The 23,257-nt window shown below is 34.0% G+C and overlaps 1 protein-coding gene across 1 annotated transcript; it reads left to right on the forward strand.

The window, feature by feature from the left end:
• Positions 1-12,269: 12,269 nt before the first annotated feature.
• Positions 12,270-19,041, forward strand: LOC142617377 (cytochrome P450 CYP72A219-like). Its single transcript, XM_075790204.1, has 5 exons — positions 12,270-12,598; positions 15,532-15,749; positions 16,198-16,442; positions 17,147-17,534; positions 18,402-19,041. The coding sequence occupies exons 1-5, from the start codon at positions 12,271-12,273 to the stop codon at positions 18,825-18,827; spliced, it is 1,605 nt and encodes a 534-aa protein (XP_075646319.1). The 5' UTR covers position 12,270; the 3' UTR covers positions 18,828-19,041.
• Positions 19,042-23,257: the final 4,216 nt, after the last annotated feature.

Genomic DNA, 23,257 nt, shown 5'->3' on the forward strand with positions numbered 1-23,257 from the left:
AGAGAGAGAGAGATGAGCCCTATATTATGAGTCTTTTCGACTTTTTTTGAATCGGGGGTTCATTGGGCTGGGCTTTAATCACTCATTTGGGCTAGTCTAGTACTATTGACCCAAACATGCTTTACCATACTTCCATCAAGCTAATTTAGGGTAAAATATTACTTTTTTTTTTTTTTTTAATTCTTTTTAGGATAGTTTTAAGTTATAGCGTCCACATTGACCCAAACATGTTTTATCATACTTCCATCGAGTTAATTTAGACTAAAATTACTTTGGTTCTTTTCTATTTTTTGAAAGAGTTTCAACATGTGGCATTTGCTCTTTATCAGTTTTTTGGCGTATGAGGGAATTGAATCTCAAATCTTTTATTCAACCATTAGAAACTTTACCAATTGAGCTAACTGGAACTCACAATATTACTTTGGTTCTTAAACTTTATTAAAAGTCTATTTTTCATCTCTAAATTTTAAAAAAAAAATCATTTCTAAACTTTAAAAGTTCTTTTCAATAGTTTAGAGACAAAAAAAGAATTTTTTTTCAATAATTTAGGTAAGGTTGTCAATGAATTGGGTGGCCCAACCAAATTGACCGGATTCACAAACCTAAAGCCCAACAAGCAAGTTCGAATAACATGGTTGGTCAAATCCAAGTCTTATCTATATATATATATAACTGAAGCCTTTGAAGCTCTCACATCTTTACACATCAGCATTATTTAAAAAATAATAATAAAACTATTATTAAAAAAAAACTAAAACCCTAAACACCGTAACTATTTCTAACCCAATAACTATAAGAGATGCTACATCCACAATATTTTTACAGCTTTTTACAACAAATCATAAATGGCTAGTTGTTATTGGTTCAAATTTGAACCTAACACTAAGATTACTTTTTTGCCCCAATAATAACAATCGGTATCAACCTACTACTTATCATTTCTCTCCAAAACAAATCCAAAAAAAAAACCTATTTCTCAGTCTGTGTCTCGCCTTCAAACGCAAACATAAACTTAACCTAACAAACACTGCAAGACCCATACGCGAGAACCTAAAACCAGAAAACCTAGTCGCAGAGCTTTCTCTCCTCCCCTGCAACGATAATCGATTAAAACTAAATAGAGAAAATTGTTTTCTATCTTTTCTCCGTCAATTCAATTGAAGAAAGTGAAAGTAAACATTGGCAAAAGCGATTCAACTAAGCCATAAACGCTTCACCTCAAAACCAACCTAACATCAAATTGATAGAACGGCTACAAGAAAAATCTTTTATATTAATTTTGGGTGTTTAATAGGATTTAGGTTCAACTATTTTGTTTGGTTTTGATTTAAGAAATTGGTTCAGATTTTGTTTTGATTTAGAATTGGTTTTTCTCAATACTCGAAACCTTAATAAAGGTTCTCCCTCAATTTTGGTTCCTTTCAATATATCAAATTTTACCACAAGATTGAAATAGTAAAAGAGGGAAGGGCAAGTTGCTTATGTGGCTTGGGGATATGGGTTTTGGCATCAGAATCAACCCCACATTACAGCGTATTAAGTTTGAGTCTAAAAGCATGACCAGCACATTAAGCAAGCTAGGTTGGATTATAAACTGTCATGGGGTGGGATTGTGGAAACATCTATGCTAATCGGAAATTTCAGCTTTTATTAAATGAAGCAGGCTTGATTTGATCACAGCAAGATAGAGAGGTGTTCATTGTCCAAATGAACCTCTCTATCTCCCTCTTCTTTTTAAATAACTGTATTCCAAATGACCATAAAATTGTATCAGAAGTATTTAGGATAATCTAATAGAAAACTTTCCATCCTTACTAAAATAGTGAAATGGCAGTTTACCTAATTGTTCTAGAAAAAACATAGCGATTATTTACTTTTTTGTTGATGGGTTGGTTTGATTTTCTTTAAACTTTGTATTACATGTTGATATTGGTAACATAAATGTGCATACATATGTTTTGTTTGAAACATAATTTCCAATTAGCTTTTGTATAGCAGACAGTTTAGCCTCACTATAAAAATTGCTGGTGTGTCTTGAACTGAGTAGAATTTATTTAATTCAGCAACCTACTTATTTTAAGATGAGTGTTAATGTAATTTAAAAGTTCCACTTATTAAGCCAAGAGCAGCAAATTTTGTATTTAAATCTTTTTGAGGTTAGTGTGGAGCATTTTAGTTAAAAAGAAGCTTGGATTTGCCACAAGCCAAAAAAATATTAATACATAAATAAAAAAATTTGGCTAAAAGAAGCTTTTGTGTTTTGATTTTCCTAATTGTAAAAATTGGCTCTGTCATAACTAAACGAGCATATCTTATAACAAATTGATGACATTTAATTGAATCTTCTTTGTTCATGAAGGTAGTAAATAATGAACTTTTTCTGTGTTCATGAAGAACCAAGTAAGGGTTTCCACCAGGCATATAAAATTTGTTAACTCTGACAAATTTTAGCAATTTGGGAAAACCTTTTAACATTTTTGGCAGTTATAAATAAAAAATACAAAGATGTGAATATGAATTTGAAATTCAATTATTTTGTATTGATATTATTCTTGAATTACAAAGTTAGAATTCAATCTGCGTTGGTAAAATTACCATCAAAGTCTGAGAATTTGACTTTTTATAGTATTGTGGTTCATCTATTTGATTTTTATTTTAGGGAGTTCAATCTAGAACTCGACATTGGGTTGTACAGACCAATGGCTTTTGATGCATTTTTAAGCCTATAAAATAGATAAAGACCAAAGTCTTAAAATCACGATAATTGTTGAAATAAATAAATAATATATTTAATTGTATAACTTTGATTAAATGATTAGTTGAACATCATTATTATGTTTATTAAGTGATGTCCAATATTAGAAAGTAATTAATTGTCATATGTCCACTAATGGGATAAGTGCAATAGTCCATATCCAGCTGTGGTATAGTTCATGTTCAATATAATAAGGTATGTCTAGCAATGATTTATGTCCAAATAATGTATGTTTGGCAATGGTTTATGTCCAAATAATGTATGTCCAACAATAATTTATGTCCAAATAATACATATCTAGTTGTGGTTTATGTCCAAATATTACACATCCAGCAGTGGTTCATGTCCAAGTAATATATGTCCATCGGTAGTTTATGTTCGAATAATATGTCCAACAATCGTAGATCAATTTATTGATATATATATATATATATATATATATATATGTTCATTAATGAAATATTTTGCATTAAATAGTGAGACAATATTAAATTATTTTACATCCAGCAGTGCAATAGTGATGAGTTAACGTATACTTAATAATGTAATCTTGAAGATAGATAAATATTGACTTATCTTGTATGTTTCTGACTCCAGCCGTGTAGCATCAATTTATCCTTTATATAATTTGTGACTCCAACCATATAACATTGGTGAGCTGGTAACATTCCAGATGCATAATAATATGAGTACAACGGTACAATGATAATGAATTAAAATATACTTAATAATATAATTTTGGAGATAAAAATATAACGACTTATCTTCATAGTTTGTGACTCTAGTCGTATGACATTAGTGAACTTATAACATTTTAACGGCATGGTAAAATGAGTCCAGCAGTACAATATGATATTATGAGTCATTTCTTGATGACTTCCTGATTGAAGGGAAAAAAATTGATGCAACTAGAGGGAGAGAGAATATGTCCAACCGTGTGAATATGTTAGTTAAGTTTATTCCCTTTATCATACTCTTAAATGATTTTCACCATGTAATGCTCTTTTAGTTTTTAGTCAAATATGAGTGATATTTCCTTCCATGAGAAGGGTATTTAATATTATAAGTTTGTGCCTTTCATAAGGACTTTTAGCATTATAATTATATGCCTTCCATGGGAAGGGCTTTTGTAACATGTTCTTGGAAGAGTGTTTGATATTTTTTAATTAGATGTATGGAGATGGTAAAAAATATATGTGTTTTATGAGATATGGTGTTTGTAATATGTATAGGAATTATATATAGATACATTGTTGAATATGGATCTTGTATATAATAACTTTATGAGATATGGAGTTAAAGATATATGAGAATTATGTATGGATATTTTGTGAGGAATGCATTTGTAAAATACAGGGAAGTATGAGAGATATTGAGGGAGGTTAAATATAGTAAATACATGAGATTATAGTTGCTGCTGGAATGTCTTTTGTGTTATGATAATGAGTTATGTTTCTTTCTAAGAGAAGAGATTTTGTAAGAGAGATGGAGAAGGAGATGGAAATGTTTAGAGATATGGGTAGCAAAGTGAATGAAGTTTCAAAATTAGAGTGAGAGAGGGATGGATAGTGGGTGTGTTAGTGTATGGCTTGGTCCTCTTTATATAGAGCCAAGTATGTAATTAGATTATAATTAGTTAAAGAGAAATTTATCAAATAAGGAAAAGTTTTTGATAAAGTAAGTGATTTCATTAGTAGATTTTTTGTTTTTATCCAAAAGAAGAAATTTTGAGACTTTAATGCTGCTGGAGCTGCTATTATAGCTGTCAGTCACAGCTGTCAGCTGTACAGCAGTAGCTGTTGCAGCAGCTAACAGCTCTACAATAGTAGCTGTCCTGACACAACTGGATGATGTCAGCTATGTAAGGTCTTTTGCTGGAGAAAATATTTTGCATTAAATTCATGGGTTTGGCTAAAAATGGTAAGATAACCTTTATGGGATCTTCCTTTTTCTGGTACTGCAGTTGGAGGCTAAGGATCTTGGCTTGAAATGGTAGAATTTCTTTTATAGGATATTTTATTTTTTGGGTGTGGTAGCAAGCTGCTGGGAATGGGTGTCAATTGCCTAAGCTGTTACTGGAGCTATTGTAGCTACTGCAGCTTCTGCTGGAGGTATTGTTGTTTTTGCAAGCGCTATTGTAGCTTCTACTGGAGCTGTTGCAACTTCTACTGGAGTTAAGACAGTTTCTACTAGAACTGTTGCTAGTATTTTTGGCTAAATTTCATTTTTTGGAAAGTTATATGTTTAGTCTATGATTTTATTACAATATAATTTTTGTAAGTAATAAACTAGTTGGTTGATATTTGATGAAGTTTTAGAGATGTAATTATGGTCTCTTTGTGTTTCGACCAAATCTTGGAGAGCAAGGAAAGCATTTAATGTTAAATATAAGATATTAATATAGATTTAGCCATGTGCTTGATTTTTATTATTTAAAGTCTTATGTGATATGAGAGGCTTACCTGATGCTACCTATTGCACATTGACCCGTCAAAATTTAGGAAATTGGGGAAAACATGCCAAACATCTTTTTCCTTTATCAACTTTGAACCGCTGGAGCTTTACTGAACATACTTATTAGCTCTTTAAAACACGACTCCCAAAATTCCCCCGATAAGACTCATGAGCTTCGATCATGAGTCGAAAATGAGATGTTGTGCCATGAGCTTGAACTATGGGCTTTGATAAGAGAATATCATCATGAGTTTTGGACCATGGGTTTCAGTGTCATTTTGTGAATATGGGCTCTTTTGGGCTTTAAAAAAGGTTTTTCCAAAATCCATAATTTGCTGAGTGGTGTGAGTTGCCAATAAAATAAATTTCATGTGGTGTGAAAAATTTGTCCTCAACATAAGTCTCTACAGCATCTTATTTAGTTATGTTGTCTCTTTTTGAAACTCGATTTTATGAAAGTCAAGTTCCAACATGGAACTCAATTTCAGCAAAGTCTAGTTCTCTACAATTTAGTGGAATGTGGAACTTGAGTTTAGGAAATTGATTTCTGCATTTGCCATATATCACTGAATTGCATAGTACTTGAGTTGATGAAAAGTATCTCAATATAGAATTGGTATTATGGTACTATTCATCAATAATTTGTTCAGACATTATGTTGAGCTTAATGTAAGAGTTAAGATAGTTTTAGATGCCTTTAGAGCATTAACATCAGTGGGTGTAAAGTTGTGCAAAATTGAAAAAGATGCAAAATTTACAAAATATCTCTTAAATTTGCTCCGTATCAATCCTTCTATTATTGTGTAAATATACACAATAATAACAGTAACCATGCATATTGTAGCTGTATATATTCTTATTTTATTAATTTTTTCTCTCACCTCTGCTCTCATCAGTCTCTCTCCCTTTCCCCAATCTCTCACATCCTCTCTCACTGGACCCAAAGCTTTCACCCAAGCCTAGTGACTCAACTCTTTGCTTGGAATGGGCGAGCCAGCACGTTAGCCAAATTTGGGTCTGACTAGTTGAGTTGGGCCAATCACTAACCACCACCAGCACCATCGCAATCCAGCACTACCAACCTCGACCACCACAACCCACTTCAACAGTTGAAAACCCAAACACAACCATTGGAAATCAATCCCAAACTCAACTCAAAATCAATCCAAACTAAAATCAATTTAAACTCATCAGAAAACCCATCCTAAATCCAACTTAAAATCAACCTAAATCCACCGAAAAACCCATCCTAAACTCAACTTAAAATCAACCTAAATCTACTGAAAAACCCATCCTAAACTCAACTCAAAATCAATAGAAAACCAAAAACAAATCAAAACCAAACCTAACGAAAACCCATTACAAAAACCCATTAGAAAAACCCAACGAGATCGTTGGAGTTTTCACCGATATACCTAAGAGTTTCTGTCATTATTGTCAAATCCACTGTCGTAATCATTGCCGCTTTTTTCGTCGGATCTCCTCACCTCCATGTGTGAGTGTGTGGGTTTCGGATATGAGAGAGGCAGAGAGCTGAGGAAGGTGATGGAGAGAATGAAATAAAGAGAGATGGGGAAATGTTAATAAAATAATAATAAACAAAAGAATAAAAAATATTATTTAAATAAAATAGTGTGTATAATAGATGGTCTTGTTGGGAAATTTAGACCCTAGTTGATAGAATAACAAGTTTTAAATCCAAGTTGTTAATTAGATTTATTATGCATAAAACTTGTTAAAACAAACAAATATTAATATCATGTCAAAACTAAGTGCAGCAGAAAAATAAATAAGACAAGATATGATGACCTAGGAAAACCAATGAAACAAACCAATTTCACAGTAAAAAACCTGGGGGGAAACCTTCCCGAAAAGCAATTCACTATTAAAAAAGAGAAGTTTTAGATCTAGTACAAAACCTTTGTCCCTAGACTCTACAATCCTCGTAGATGAACTCATAGCAGAAACCTTCTACCGCTTCAGAACCTTTGAACTCTTCAATATATGAATGCCACCTTTTGATGCATGAATCCCAGTACGTGACTAACCAATTGCGCGAATCCCAGTACGCAACTTTAATCACCAACTAGAGAAGAAGATGTTGGTTGCAAAGTTCTTCACTTCATCAACAATGAAGATTAAGAAGCACTTGGTTACAAAACCCTAAGGCGCAAAAACGCAGTAGCTTCTTTTTTAGAGAATAAGGCTTCGGTCACCTTTTTCATAAGCTCTCCTTGTATTCTCTTATGTGACAGCCTCTAAAATATGCCTTATATATGTCTAGGGTTGTGAGAAAAGAAACCCTACACAAATACAAAAGCCTGACCCAAAAATCAGATCTGAAAATTCTGATTTCTGTAACCTCGACAGATGCTACCTCGATAGATAGCATCTGTCGAGCCTCATTAAACCTTGATAGATAGCTATATGTCGAGCAGCTGTCCACCAAGTGTCCAGCAGGTGTCCAACAACTATCTGCAGGTGTCCAGCTTTAGTAAACACCTTTTCTTCACTTGTTTCTTGGTCCAATCTTCATGGTTTTAATACTAGACTTGAACAACATGTTCTTTGAAGTATTAAACACATCCTAGATCAATTTAAATACAAGTAAAGTGCGTTTTGTTAAAAGATTAACCAACTGCATAAAATATGTCCTTAACAGGTCTGATGTGGGTGTTTTATAAAATGATAGTGCAAAATAGAAAAAGTAAGCTCTTATGTGTAAAATAGACATAAAATTTTAGATGAGCTGATGTTGATGCTTTTAGCCCCATATTTGTGTTGAAATTGCAATTTGTTGCATCGCATCGACTCCTAATGCTCTAACATGAACCAAACCAATTGTACATATTTTAGCAATATTTTTTTTAGCAATAGTTGTAGTCTTGTAGGACCAAATTAGTAATTTAATTTTTTTATTTATCTTTTGACACCACATATAAACGACTGGTTCCCTATAGTGTCTGTGTAAATGACATATTCTGTTTGTCCACCAATTTATTCCTTATATTTCCGACAACAATATCCATGATTTAAAATTAACTATTTATGAGCCCTTCCCTCTCCCTCTAGTAAGAGCACCCTCTCTCTCTCCCTATAGAAGAGATCCTCCTTCCCACCCTTTGTGGGGCTTCCCCGTAGAGACCATCCTCACTATCTCCTTTAAACTATAAACACCTTTTTTCTTAGGATGCTATGGAACAAGAAATGATTGATGGGTTGCAAAATCTATGCCTCACGAAGGAAGAGGAAAAAGAAATATCCATCATAACAAGAAGTAAATCAGACCTCTTAGAGGAATGCTCCTTCAGTCTGTTTGGTCGTCTGCTCTTAGACAAACAGCAGAACCAAAGGGCACTGAAGAGCACTCCGAGGTTCGTATGGAAGAGGGGCTCAAAATTGAAAATAGTTGATGTAGGAAATAGTATTCTTCAGTTCAAGTTCAAGTTCAGTTCAAGATACCAAATGGAGTGGGTGGAGAACAGGATGTCTTCTGAAAAATTAAGAACAAAATTCAAAACAAACTTAGAGTCCGTTTGAATAGAACTTATTTTGCTGAAACTGAAAACTGAAAACTGAAAATATTGTAGCAAAATAATTTTTAAATGTGTGAATAGTATTGTGGGACTCATTTTTAATGAAAAAATTGCTGAAAAGTGAAATTTGTGAGACCCATGAACAGTGCATGTTCATGGCTGAATAGTCAAATCTTGTGGCTGGGTTTAAAAAAAAAAAAAAAAGAAAGCAAAACGCGGACGTGGGACGCAGACGTGAGATCCAAACGCCCTCTTAGGGTCCGTTTGGATATAGCTTATTGCTGAAAACTGAAAACTGAAAACACTGTACTAAAATAATTTTTAAATGTGTGAATAGTGCCGTGGGTCCCATTTTTAATTTAAAAAAATCTGAAAAGTGAAGTTTGTGGGTCCCGTGAACAGTACAGGGGACCCACAGAGGTGCTGAAAAGTCAACAAAATCGGCTACTGTTCATGCACAGTGCATGAACAGTAACCGCTGTCCCCCTGAATCGTGCATCAACAGAAGAAAAAAAAAAAAAAAAAAAACTCACAGACGCGGACGCAATAATTTTCATCCGTATCCAAACTCAGCCTTGGTATGATTGCAAAAATGCTCTGTTTTATTCGTGAGTCCAACCATTTTACTTGGTAATAAAATAGTGTTTATGCAGCCAACCCCACATGCAAACACACTGTTGTTCTTATCAGGCCAAGATTTCTTGAAGTATGTGAAAGGAGGTAGCTAGTGCCTACTGACCAAGGGGTGACATCTTTTGTCAAATTAAAAAGCACTCAGAGTCGGTGACACACTTAAGTTATCTTGGGAAAAAGCTTGCATGTTCATACGTTGTCCATCTCTGATGGCATTCTTCTTCTTAAAGTATGAGAAAAGAGTGGTAGATAGCTAGTGGCTACTGACTAGGGCTTTGACAACTTTTGTCAAATTAAAAAGCAATGCTGTCTTGGATAACAAAAACCACAGTCGGTGACACAAAATCTAGTCATTCTTTGGAAAAAAGCTTTGCAGATTTGTCCATCTCTTTGTGGAATTCAAGTTACCAATTGATGCCAACTGGTTATATCTATGAGGGATGGCCAAAAGAAAAAGGTAAAAATTGAGAGGTGAGAGAGAATCTTCAGTGTCAAAAGGAAGTAATATCCTAATCAATAAGCAAAGACTAAAGCTGTTTCCACATCAAGTTTAGCACCTTTAATTGTTTCTTTTCTCATCTATTCTATACACACCTTTTGCACTATTTCTTACCCCAAAACCAAGAAAAGAATTCCAATATTGAACACTAAGAGTCCGTTTAGATAGAACTTATTTTGCTAAAACTGAAAACTGAAAACTGAAAACACTGTGACAAAATAATTTTTAAATGTGTGAATAGTACTGTGGGACCCATTTTTAATGAAAAAGTTGCTGAAAAGTGAAATTTGTGGGACCCATGAACAGTGTATTTGTATACTGTTTATGGCTGAATAGTCAAATCTTGCGGCTGGGTTAAAAAAAAAAAAAAAAAAAAGAAAGAAAGAAGAAAGAAGCAAAACGCGGACGTGGGACGCAGACGTGGGATCCAAACGCCCTCTAAGGGTCCGTTTAGATAGAACTTATTGCTGAAAACTGAAAACTGAAAACTAAAAATACTATAGCAAAATAATTTTTAAATGTGTGAATAGTACTGTGAGACCTATTTTTAATAAAAAAGTTACTGAAAAGTAAAATTTGTGGGATCCATGAACCGTGCATTTATGCACTATTCATAGCTGAAAAGTCCAACCTTGCAGCTGAGTTAAAAAAAAAAAAAAAAAAACTGAAAACGCAGACGCAGCTTCAGTGGAATCCAAACGCCACCTAAGAATGCGTTTGGATAGCACAGCATGTCTACGTCCAGCCCGTTTTTTTTTTTTTTTTCCACGCGCATATGTCACTGTTCATTGGCTATGAACAGTGATTTTAGGCCAATGAATAGTACTTTTTGGGATGAACAGTCATTTTTACATATTAAAAAATTATTTTTGTATAATATTTTTAGTTTTCAGTTTTTAATTTTCAGCAATAACTTCTATCCAAACGGACTCTAATTCACAGGACACACTCCCTTTTGTTTTTCTCTTTCATAGTCTCTCGAAACTCACATACCAGACCATGCCATGCGAGAGTAATGGTAGCACAATAACACAAAGAAGCACACAACAACAGGGCTTGCTTTGAAGCTCCCATATATTACTATACCTCTCAATCAAGATGGTTCAGAAGCTGATAGTTGAAGTGGTGGATGCCCGGAATCTGATGCCAAAAGACGGTCACGGCACGTCTAGTCCCTACGTCCAGGTCGACTACTACGGGCAGCGAAAGCGAACAAAAACAGCAATTTGCGAACTGAACCCAACATGGAACGAGGTTCTGGAGTTTAACGTGGCCAAGCCCTCCGACGCCCAAGTGTTGGGAGACATGTTGGAGGTTATCATTTACCATGACAAGAACCATGGACCAACAACGAGGAACAACTTTCTCGGTTGGATACGCTTGAATTCCACACAGCTTTTCGTTAAGAAAGGCGAGGAGGCCTTGATATATTTCCCTTTACAGAAGAAGAGCTTGTTTTCTTGGATTCAAGGTGACATTGGTCTCAAGATTTATTATGTCGATCATGATGAGAACGAGGTCGTCCCACCACCGCCACCTCCAGAGCCTGAAAAAAAGCAAGAAGAACCGCCTGCTGTGGCAGCAGCACCGCCACCAGAACCAGCTCCTGCGCCACCTGCTGCTGATGGAGAGAAGCCTAATGAAGAGCCACCTGCTGCTGCTGCTGCAGCTGAAGCTGAAGCTGAAGCTGCAGCCGAAGCTGAAGCTGCAGCCGCGCCACCACCAGAGAATGCGGAAGTTGAAGTTGAGAAGCCAACAGAATCATCTCAGCCTCCTCCTCAACCAACAGTGGAAGAGTCCACGCCTCCAGAGGTGGACTCTTCCACTGTTGGAGGCGTGGAAGAGCCCACGGCTCCACGAAATGGAACTCTCCCAAGTCATCTTTAAATCTGACGCTCTCTCAGTCATCCAAGCTATTAACCAATGCATTATTGGGAGTGAAGCTGGGCACCTGGTGGAGGAGGGTATTTTGCAAGCCAAGGCTTCCTTCTCTTACTTCTTTTTCAATCACTTGAAAATGGACTGCAACAGGGTTGCACATGAGCTTGCACAGTTCGCCACGATCAACCATTGTACCCAAGTTTGGAAAGGTGTTGCCCCACCTTTTGTATCTCATCTGATTCTTTCAGATTTAGAGCCCCCACTTTGTATCCTGCTGGTGGCTGTCTGTTATAATCTTTTTCTGGTTAATGAAATTGCTTTTCCTCTAAAAAAAAATTATTTATTCCACTTTGTTTATTCTGCAGTGAGAAGAGATGACCGGTGACCCGCGGGTGTATCTGGACTTCACTCCAAAGGACAAGTTTTGGCTAAGACAGTAAAGTAGAGCCCTCAATGTTAAACACGTAGCATCTCTAGCATCGAAACAAGAACTATTAAAAGGAACCCATCTAATGTATTTTATACTCTCAGTCACTCACTCGCTCACTCTTATCTCAAACATGGAAATATCATTGCTTAGAATTGCAGTTTCCATAGTTTCAATTGTGGTACTAATAACATGGGCATGGAGAGTGGTGAATTGGGTGTGGCTAAGGCCAAAAAAGCTAGAGAGGTGCTTAAGGCAGCAAGGTCTTAATGGCAACTCCTACAGGCTTTTGTTTGGAGACTTGAAGGAGAGCTCTAAGATGATAAGTCAAGCCAAGTCTAAACCCATCAACTTCACCCTTGACATTGCACCGCGTGTCTTCCCCTTCGTCCATCAAGTTGTCTCAAATTATGGTATGTCTACAATGACTCTCTTGTTTCTGATTTGACCTTACAAAATAAAATAAAAAATGGATTTTGTGCTTTGATTTTCAAACTCAAGACATCAATTTTAGTTTTTTTTTTTTTGAAAGTGGACTTGAATTTCAATTTTAGTTCTTGCAGCTTACATCTCTTTATCGATAAACTTAGATTTTACAGCACAGTTGAATTCATGAATGGATTCTTATTTTTCTGAAAGGAAAAACTTAGATATTGTTTTTTATCTGCAATATGTTATGTTTTTTTTTAATTAAATTTAAATACTTGTCATTACAAGTACAAGTAGTATTATTTTTGGGATTGAGAAATTAATGCAATCTATTTGAATTTAATGGTAAATTTTGTCACTATTTTAAAAGATCCCAAAATCAATATTAATGGTTTTTTGTCTGAGATAATATTTTCTGATCGACGAATCCTCCTATTGACTAGTGTCCATACCCACCATTAGATGAGGTCGGTCACAAATCATGCATCAAACGGATAACGTCAACCAACTTTAAGCTTTGGAAATTGCAAATTGCTACTGTATCAAATTTTTCGCACTTATTGCTTCTGTATTGTTAGGTGAATGGTTGTGAGAGTAGTTATTCTAAACCCTTAATCTTCACTTCCTTCCACGTGAACTCATTAATTTTTTTTTTCCTACTATCATGCCACATCATTATTTATAATCTGACAAGTTAAATTTGTGACACAAAATATTTAGGTTCTAATGGGCTTTTTCTTTTATGCATATAGCAATACTCTTGAGCTTTATTCCTTAATGGGTTTTACCAAATCAACCCAAGCACAACCCAAATACTCAATTACTAGGGGATTCTAGGGTTTTGCCTCTTTTTTTTTTTTTTTTTAATCTATCAATATGTCTTTATTTTAAAACTATTTAAGTTTGTGTCTCTGTTTTGAAACTAGATTGGTTTAAAATTGAGTTATGCGAAATAAAACTAAAAAAGTAAAAAATTTGTGGAACTTGAGTTCCTTTCAAGGAACTTGAGTTCCATAATATATATATATATTTTTTAGTTTGATCGCTTATACTCGATTTTTTACAAATTGAGTTTTAAATTGAAATTCGATTTTAAGAAAATTGAGTTTCAAAACAGAGATGTAGATCTAAATAGTTTCAAAACAAGGACATATTGCTAAATTTTCTAAAAAATAAGGGCAAAAGCCTAGAATTTCCCTCAATACTATAATTAAGTGTGTTCCACTATTTTTTTTCCATTATTTATCTAAATTAAATCAATTTTAATAATCTATCATTTTTTTAAGTAATCATTTATCAATAGTTTTGGCATATGAAAACTTAATTTTAGAATGCCCTTCCATCTGGTAACTTTTAATACCTGAAAAATAATCTTGTTTGAGCAGCTACTTTTTTCCCTGCTTTTTTTTTTTTTTAGGTGGTAAAAGGAAAACAGAAAAAAGAAAAAAAGAAAAGAAAAGAAGGATGCATAGACATTTTTTGTAAAGTTTTTCTTGAGAATCAAACCCCTAACGCCTAACCAGTGACTTAGATACCTATAAGGAGATGACCACTCCTAATTCCTAAATAAGGCACAAGATATCTTGTTGGGGGAGATAATATCTTAAATAGACTTGAATTGAGGGATTTATATAATATATATGACCTATGAGTTTAGACCTAATTGTATTATACTAAATACTCATTTTTGTCATTATTTTTCAATGTGAGACTTCACTCACATGTGTACACTCAACGTATCTAATTTCCATGTTAGCTCTATAATTTCCCACTCCATTATGCAGTTAGAAAATCTAGCTTACATCCTTTTGTGCGTTGCTTTAAATATTAGCTTTCTTTTGATAATTCAATAGTTACAATAGTGTGAAAAACAAGATATTTGAACCCTAGTTCTCTTAATAAAGAAGAGTAGGCTATGTTGCTAAGCAACAAGGCTCTTGACTAGTTTGAATATTAGTTTTGATAGTAGAAACATGTGTCTTGTAGTCTCTCCTAAAGAAACACCCGAAGAATTGAAACAATATTTGTTTGATACATCAAAATTCAAAGCACATACAATTTTATTGAACGTAATGATAGTCTCTTGCTTGTTCTACTGCCATAAATATCTTTTAATGATGCTATCCCAACAACAGAGTGAGACTATTTTCTTTTGTTCCGCCTCTATCTGGTTGAAATCAAAGTTGCTTTACCTCTCCTTTCATAATTTTCAAGTTTAATGAGGTAACATGCTTAAGTCACTAGAATTTTGTGATTTTTTAATTTTCTGGCGTGGTAATCAGAAAATATCAATTGCAACTTGACTTTCGAAGATAGAACCATTCCTTTCTACTGTTGAAGTCATGACTTTTCTGACAATCTTGTTATTAATTTTACTACTTTGTGTGTAATTAATCACTTTTCTGGTTATTATAATTTATGTAGCCATGGCAAAATACAATGGTACTTCCTAGATTTTAGGCTACAAGGACTTTATTTATTTGAAGTAATCGCTTATAGTCTCCTACAAATTTAAAGCGATTGATTTTAGTCTCTAAAAAATTTCAAGTGATTGATTTTAGTTTTTATTCTTAAATTAATCCCTTTTAGTCCTTAATATATGTAATGAAGTGATGATGTGTTACAGGACTAAATAAAAGATCATTTTAAACTTCACTGACTAAAAATCACTGCTAAACTTGGAAGGACAAACAGTATACTCAAATCTCAAATATTTTGAAATCTCCAAGACCTAATGTAATTATAACTCACATTATGAAATCCCAAAGAACTCATGTAATTCAGTGGTGTGTGTGTGTGTGTGTGTGTGTGTGTTAATTGATATATTCGTGCCTTATCTGTATCCTTATGTCAACAACCATAGTCTGAACTTTAGATGTACTAAACCTGTTCTATACTAACAAAAGCAAATATGCAGGTAAGAATTCTTTTATATGGATGGGCCCCACACCCAGGGTGAACATTTTGAACCCTGAACAATTGAAAGAAATCTTCTCCAAGATATATGACTTTCGAAAGTCAAATGCAAATCCACTTATCAAGTTGATAGCAACCGGACTTCTAAATTATGAGGGTGAGAAATGGGCAACGCACAGAAAGATTATTAATCCAGCATTCCATCTTGAGAAGTTGAAGGTTACTTTATTCTTGTCACTTGTTTCCTGCTCGTTTCTATCAGTTTATATTCAACAATGGTGTTTGAAGTGAAACTAATGATTAAAATGTTAATGAAAATATTCTAGGTCATGAATATTTATCTTTTCTCAAAAAATTTTAAAACTTTTTCTTTATTCTAAGACCATCTTTTGCAGGATGTGGACTCCATCAAAACAAAACTTCAAGTAGAAATATGTGCAAGTATAGCATTTATATGCTTCAATTAGTTACATCTAACACCCAAGAAATATTATTTAAGTTTGTGCATGTGTGCACATGTGCCGACTAAGTACAAACAACAGTTTGCACTGACATTTGGCTATAGATTTTGCGAGAATATACTTGAAATGTTTTTTCATGTAATTTTTGTAGTTACATGTGCCTACTAAGTACAATCCTTGTAATATTTTCAAGTTGTTTTCTGTAGAATATGTCAGCAGCATTTTATCAGTGTTGCAATGACATGATGTGCAAATGGGAAAGTTTGGTGTCTGAAGAGGGATCAATTGAGTTAGATGTATGGCCTTATCTCCAAACTTTGACGAGGGATGTGATTTCTCGAACAGCCTTTGGGAGTAGCTATGATGAAGGAAGAAGGATTTTTGAACTCCAAAAAGAACAAGCTGAGCTTGTAATGAAAACTGTACAGTTTGTTTACATTCCGGGTTGGAGGTAAACCAAAACATTTCAATATCTGCTAATAATTAATAATCAAGTTTTTCTTATAGACTTAGGTTCATTTATCAAAAGAATCAAATTTAAGTATACTAATTTACATAAACATATACTCAAATTAAGAGTGTTATTGAACATTAATTTGAACCAATGATTTTCAAGTTTTCACTTACTAGCTCTGTTTTGATTTCCTTGTGCCTTTTATTCTCCCCAAAGAAGAGCCGATTAAGACCACAAAAGTTCATTTTGTGCAAGAACATAGTGAGTGAATTCAAAAATAAAAAATCACTATGAGCCTATCCTACCTTGTTCTCCTTATGTTTTATGAAACTTTATATCAAAGAACTGATACTGTCTGAATATAACAAAGATTTTCCAAGAGCCTTGTAGCTCAATTGTTACCTCCTATTGTTTCCAATGAAGATATTTTGGGGTCAAATCCCCTTTTCCCATTGTATCTATCAAATTATATATATATATATATATATATATATATATATATATATATATATATATATATTGTGTGTGTATAAGGTTCTTGTACATGAAATAAATAAGTTAAATCGTAATATATTCATACTCTTCTCAACAGCCTAAGAATAGATTATTCAATTTGATGTAATTCACTTTTTCCCCCATTTAGGGAGGGAGGTAATTCACTTTATTCTTATCTCATGTTTGCATGAATGGTTGGCATGTAGGTTTCTGCCAACTAAAATAAACAAGAGGATGAAAGAAATTGACAAAGAATTACAAGATTCACTTAAAGGCATCATCAACAAAAGAGAGAAGGCAATAAAAGCAGGTGAAGCTAGAACTGATGACTTACTAGGCATACTTCTAGAGTCAAACTTTAAAGAAATTCAAGAACATGGGAACGACAAGAACGTTGGAATGAATCTCCAAGATGTAATTGAGGAATGTAAGATATTTTATTTTGCGGGGCAAGAGACAACCTCAGTTTTGCTTGTTTGGACAATGGTAATTCTGAGTAGATATCCAAGTTGGCAAGCGCGTGCAAGAGAAGAAGTCCTACATGTATTTGGTAAAAACAAACCAGAATTTGATGGGCTCAATCACCTCAAAGTTGTAAGTTCTTTTGATTAGTTTACGTTGAATTGCTTCGTAGAAATAATAGATCATACTTTCTTTTAAACTCATAATTATAAACGTGGAGATCTAGAACAAGTAGTCTATTATCCAGCTTTAGGACACCAGAAAAAAATACAAGGTACCTAGACATTCTTCAAAATAATCCAGCATCATGGATAACAACAAAAGCTATTGATTGAAATATATATATATATATAGAATATAAAGATATAGAATTGATTTTCATGTGATGGGGCTGAAGTTAGACTAAAGGGATTACACCATGCAGATCCCAATCTGAAATCATATATATGAAGATTAACATCAAATCTACTTTTTTGTTGTTCCTTTTCTTTCTTATAGGAATCTTGTTTATTGTATATGAACCTATATATTTAGCTGATTGAGGAAATTGTACCACCACAATTTTGTAGTGATGTGATAACAGATTAGAAAATTGGATTACAATTAAGCCCCCAAAGATTTTGAGGTTTTCAATCGAGTTAGACCTACTTGATTATGCTAGTTACTATGAGAATGATAGTAGTCCTATCTAAGTACCTCATTGTCATCCCTATATGTTTCTTTTGCATTTTCTGTGTTTTGCAATGTTTCTTGTGCATTTTCCGTGTTTTGTGAAGGTAAAGAAACGTAGATAAAATTATTGTAAGACGTACCCAAATGAGTAATTCAAATATTCAACCATTGACTTGGATGAATTAAAAAGAAAAAAAAAACCCTTCATTGAAGTCAGTTTTTTAGCATGGGCATTACTCCTATCAAATATTTTATTAAATGAGTCTGGTATGCACATCACTTGCTAATTCTTACAATATATATATATCACAATATTCCATGTCACAGGTGACCATGATTTTGTATGAGGTTTTAAGACTATACCCACCATTAATTGTCCTTAATCGCTTTGTTCACGAGGAAACGAAACTTGGAAATTTGATTTTACCAGCAGGAGTTCAAGTCTCCTTACCGGCAATCCTTGTTCATCATGACCGTGAACTTTGGGGTGATGATGCAAAGGACTTCAATCCAAATAGGTTTGCTGAAGGAGTTTCAAAAGCTACAAGGGGTCAAGTTTCATTTTTCCCATTCGGATGGGGCCCTCGGATATGCATTGGACAACATTTTTCTATGATAGAGGCGAAAATGGTTCTTTCAATGATTCTACAACGCTTCTCCTTTGAGCTATCCTCATCCTATGCTCATGCTCCGCTCCCAATTATAACCCTTCAACCACAATATGGTGCTCACATTATTCTACATAAACTCTAGAATAGAAAATATCAGTTGTCAAAAGAAGATTTGAATTCATAACAAAAGTAACATTTCATATGTTTATTGATGCTTTTGGTAAAGTGTTGATCTTCTTTCCAAGGCCACTAATTTGATTTAGTAATTGGCTTTTGAATGATGGTACTGAAGTTGTACAGGATAAAGTTATTCTTGTTATAGTTAAACTTATATTGTACATTTAATCCTTAACCTCTGTCCTATTTTTGGAATGGTTCTTGTTCTTTTGAACGTATTAAAACACTATTATAGTTACAGTTATAATGCGTATGAGCGCACTTGCAGGTGCATGTGCGTGTGCGTGTGCGTGCATGTGCGGTTATCTTGCATTAAAATACTACTATAGACAAGTTGATTGTGTGTAATGTAATGATATGGTATTTTTATTTTATGTAAGTTGTAATATTTATTATTTAAACAACTGTGTCTATTGTATAAAAGCCTGAAAAACTACGTATCAAACTGCATGTAATAAAATACCAGAGTCTACCTTATATATGGGTAGACAAAGACACAAAGTGCATTTGCTATACAAGTAACAAACTTACAACTATGGGCCTAAGCCAAATTGGACTTGTATTATAACAGCTGTAATAATATGGTTATTAATGAAAATTGCATTTATGTGCTTTTTGGTTTATCTGAATATGAAATCATCTCATTTTGAATTGACTGTGCTCAGTCGGAAGAGAAGATTTTGCTTTTGCAGGTATGGAGCAGTTTTTATTACTTCATTAATTAGTCAACAATAATTTTGTGGTGCTTAATGTACTGGGAAAGTTGTTCTTCGGGTGATAACAACTGCACTTATTGTTCATAATAGTAGTTTATACGTTAATGATGACTTTAGCTAATCGCAAATTGCGTTTTATAGGGTTTTATAGATGGTAGACACTGCTAGCTTTTTTTATTTTCCTTCTTGAATGGCTTGATGATTGTATACGTGACGGGGTGAATCTGTAATTTGAAAGCTAAAAATGAGATTGAAAGGCTTGACCGTGAGATTGCACAATTGAACAGGTGGGAGAGAACGCATAAGATCTTCTTAACTGGGTCATGGTCCTTGGAATGCTGTTTACTTTTAAACTATAAGAAAAAAAAAATATTGAAATTCAAACACTTCACCAAACCTGTTTGAAAAATTAGGGCAAACCCAAGAATTCTTGAGCAAAATATGAAGTTTAACCAACTTTTATAAGAAAATGACAAACTTAGGTACTGTACGTTTTTAGACCCCTTAAACATAAGTTGATTAACCTAGTTATTTAGCCAAGTGATTACTTAGATAAATTATTCAGTTTTAGGTTAGACATATAAGTCATACCACGTAAATAATGCGGAAATATAAAAAACATAACGATATGATAACTCAGAAAAACCTAACCGGTAAAAAACCTAGAGAGGATTTAACCTAGTTATCCTCAAGGTAAAAACAGATCTACTATGAACGAATTGAAAATTTTACAATAGAACTTAGACCACGTGACAGCTCCGAGTCCACGGACTACGTCTTCCTTTGATCTGATCTGCTGCAACCACAAGTTCTCCTACTTGTGACTTTGAGACTCCACATAAAAGTTTCAAATCTTCTTTAAGTTTTTTAAGCAGCAACTGAAGCGATCATCAAGCTCTTGACGCGAATCTTGATCTTGATAACCCTATGTGTGTATAAAGGTAAACACTTCTAGATCTCACAAAAGATTCAACACACAACACTCAAAAGGCTTCTAAAACGTAGCTAGGGTTTTTCCTTTTATACTTGGAGTAAAACATAAAACCCTACACATTAAACGGGCTTGGGCTGAATTGAAAATTCTGCAAAAAATTAAATCTATACGTGGTTCGATTGATAGAGTCTAATTTTCGATCGATCAAGCCTTGTAGATTTTTTCCAATAAATTCTATAATCACTCAATTCCAATTTTACAATTAAACACACTTTGAGCAAGCCTAAACCTAGACTCTATGTTTTGATCATGATTTGCCAACATAATACATATTGAAGTTCTAATACATTAGTCCTTAAGGTCTTAAAACCTAACAATCTTCCTCTTTGGCAATCTGTGACAAAACACATCACAAAAATAAAATGCTCAAAGTTAAAAATAACCCATTCAAATTTAAAAAGCCATAAATATAATTCAACCTAACTACTATCTATCAGTTGTTAGTGTAGACAGCAACCACGACTAATTAACTTGTAAATTCCTAAATCACTCAACAAATACATAAACACATGTGTGAAAAATACAAGTAAACCAAAATAAATTTCTTGATTTCACAAAACATAAAATAAAAGACATATAACACTTCATAAATATAAATCAATAATCAAATGTACCATATGTGAAACAAGAAACAATAAAACAACTAAACAAAGCATAATGTCTCCCCCTAACATATACAACCCATAAAAATAAATACATCAAAGGAAAAAGGAAAATACATCATAAGCCAAAACCAAAAATACATGATAAATTTCCTAGATACAATTTATAAACTCCAAATCTCCGAAACTCCCCCTATCTCCATGTGTATGTACTCCCCCTTTTTGTGACAAATTGCCAAAGGGCAATCAAGAATCATCATCAAAAGATGGAGCATGTGGAGTAGAACCTCTAGCATGTGCCAAATCTGCTCGTAAGGCCGTAACCTCGTTGAGCAAATCCAACAAAGGTTGACCATGCGCCTCCTGAACAGTCACAATTGTATCCAAAGTGGCACGTATAGAGGAGTTGCTCGATGTAGACGGTGGAGGATCCACGGCAGCTGTGAGGTCTATATATGTCTCAGCAGAAGGATCATCGGAAGGAGGAGGCCCAGATGCATATACATCACCTGTAGAAGACTCGACAGCTCTTTGCCTAAGGAAGGTGGCACCTATGGGAGCTATGATATGGATAGGCTTGGATGTGGGAAAGTCCTCTAATCCTAAATCCAAAAAAATCCTATGAATGAAAACTGGAAAGAATAAACCATGGAATTTAGCACTACTCATATGAACCTCAACAAGTGAGCTAATGAAAAGAGATGGGAAACTCATAGGAGCATCAATCACGAGAGCGTACAAGAACGAAAATTTCTCAATGGGAATAGTATGAAGGTGAGAGATAGGCCAAATACTATGACAAGAAATTCGAAAAAACAAATAATTAAGCTCGGTAAGCTCATGGGAAGTGATACGAGGATCAGTACCCCATCGAATGGAAGTACCATTTATGAGTGACATAATGTCATCAAGGGGAGGGTTCTCAAAGTAAGGGTATACGGGCTGCTATACCAAAGATACACCAAGAGTAGAGGCCACTACTTGAGAAGTAATGACATACTCTTCACCCCTTATCCAACTCTTCACAAACTAAATGTTGGAATCATCGGAGTGGACAGAGAGGTTCAAATAGAACTCTCTAATCAAAGCAGCCGAAGGAAGATGCTCGACCTCTACAAGTGGTAACCAACCCCTACGCTCAAAATTCCTACGTATCTCCCGATCAAGCTCATCTAGAATGACCTTATGCTTAGCCCAAATAAACCTAAAGATATTTAGCTTCTCATAGGTTTATTGGCACTTAATGGTTCTAAACCTATCACTTTGGAACTTAGGGGTAAAAGGAGTAGTGGTTTTCTTGTTGGCTCTAGTCTTCCTAACCATGATGCTAATGGTTTAAAAAGAAAGGAAACCATAAAATAAAGAAAATACCCAGGGCAGATTGCATTAGAGAGGATTAGAGCACAGAAATATCAATAAATAACAATTTATATGATGCATGTAATGAATGCACATATGATGCATGCTCTAATGCATTGAAATTTGTTCAATTTTACTTTATAAACCATCAATTGACTTGAATATAGAGTTTTAGTAAAAAAATCCCAAATTTGAAGAACCCAATTTCAAAAATTTAACCAAATTGATCAATTAACCATTATACTAGTTATAAAACATCATATAATGTTAATCTAGCAATAACACAAGTCAATTTCACCAATTGAAGCCCAATTGAACAAAATCCCCAATTTCACAAAGTTCCAAGCCCTAGAAATTTTAATTTTCCTCAAATCACAAAATTGATCAAATTAATGCATGAGGATCATGTATATGAACTAAGAACAAAAACCCATTGATTAAAAATGATTAAAAACAATTGAGATAATAAAAAACTCCCTAAAATCCTTTGTTCGAAATTTTGAATAAAAATGCATGAAAATGTGATTTTATTGAAAAAGGAAGGGTGTAAAAGACTTACCAATGCTTGAGGACAAATACCTTGGAGAAATTTGTGAAAGAAAACGACAAAAAATCTTAGATTGGATCGGTCGAAGAGAGAAAGTTAGAAAAGGTTTTGAAAATAATAAAGAACACGTGAGAAAGACCTTTTTAAAACACTCTACTTTCAAATTTCGATCGGTCA

The sequence above is a fragment of the Castanea sativa genome, chromosome 11 (assembly GCF_040712315.1).
Source record: "Castanea sativa cultivar Marrone di Chiusa Pesio chromosome 11, ASM4071231v1".
In the NCBI taxonomy this organism is placed as follows: Eukaryota; Viridiplantae; Streptophyta; class Magnoliopsida; order Fagales; family Fagaceae; genus Castanea; species Castanea sativa.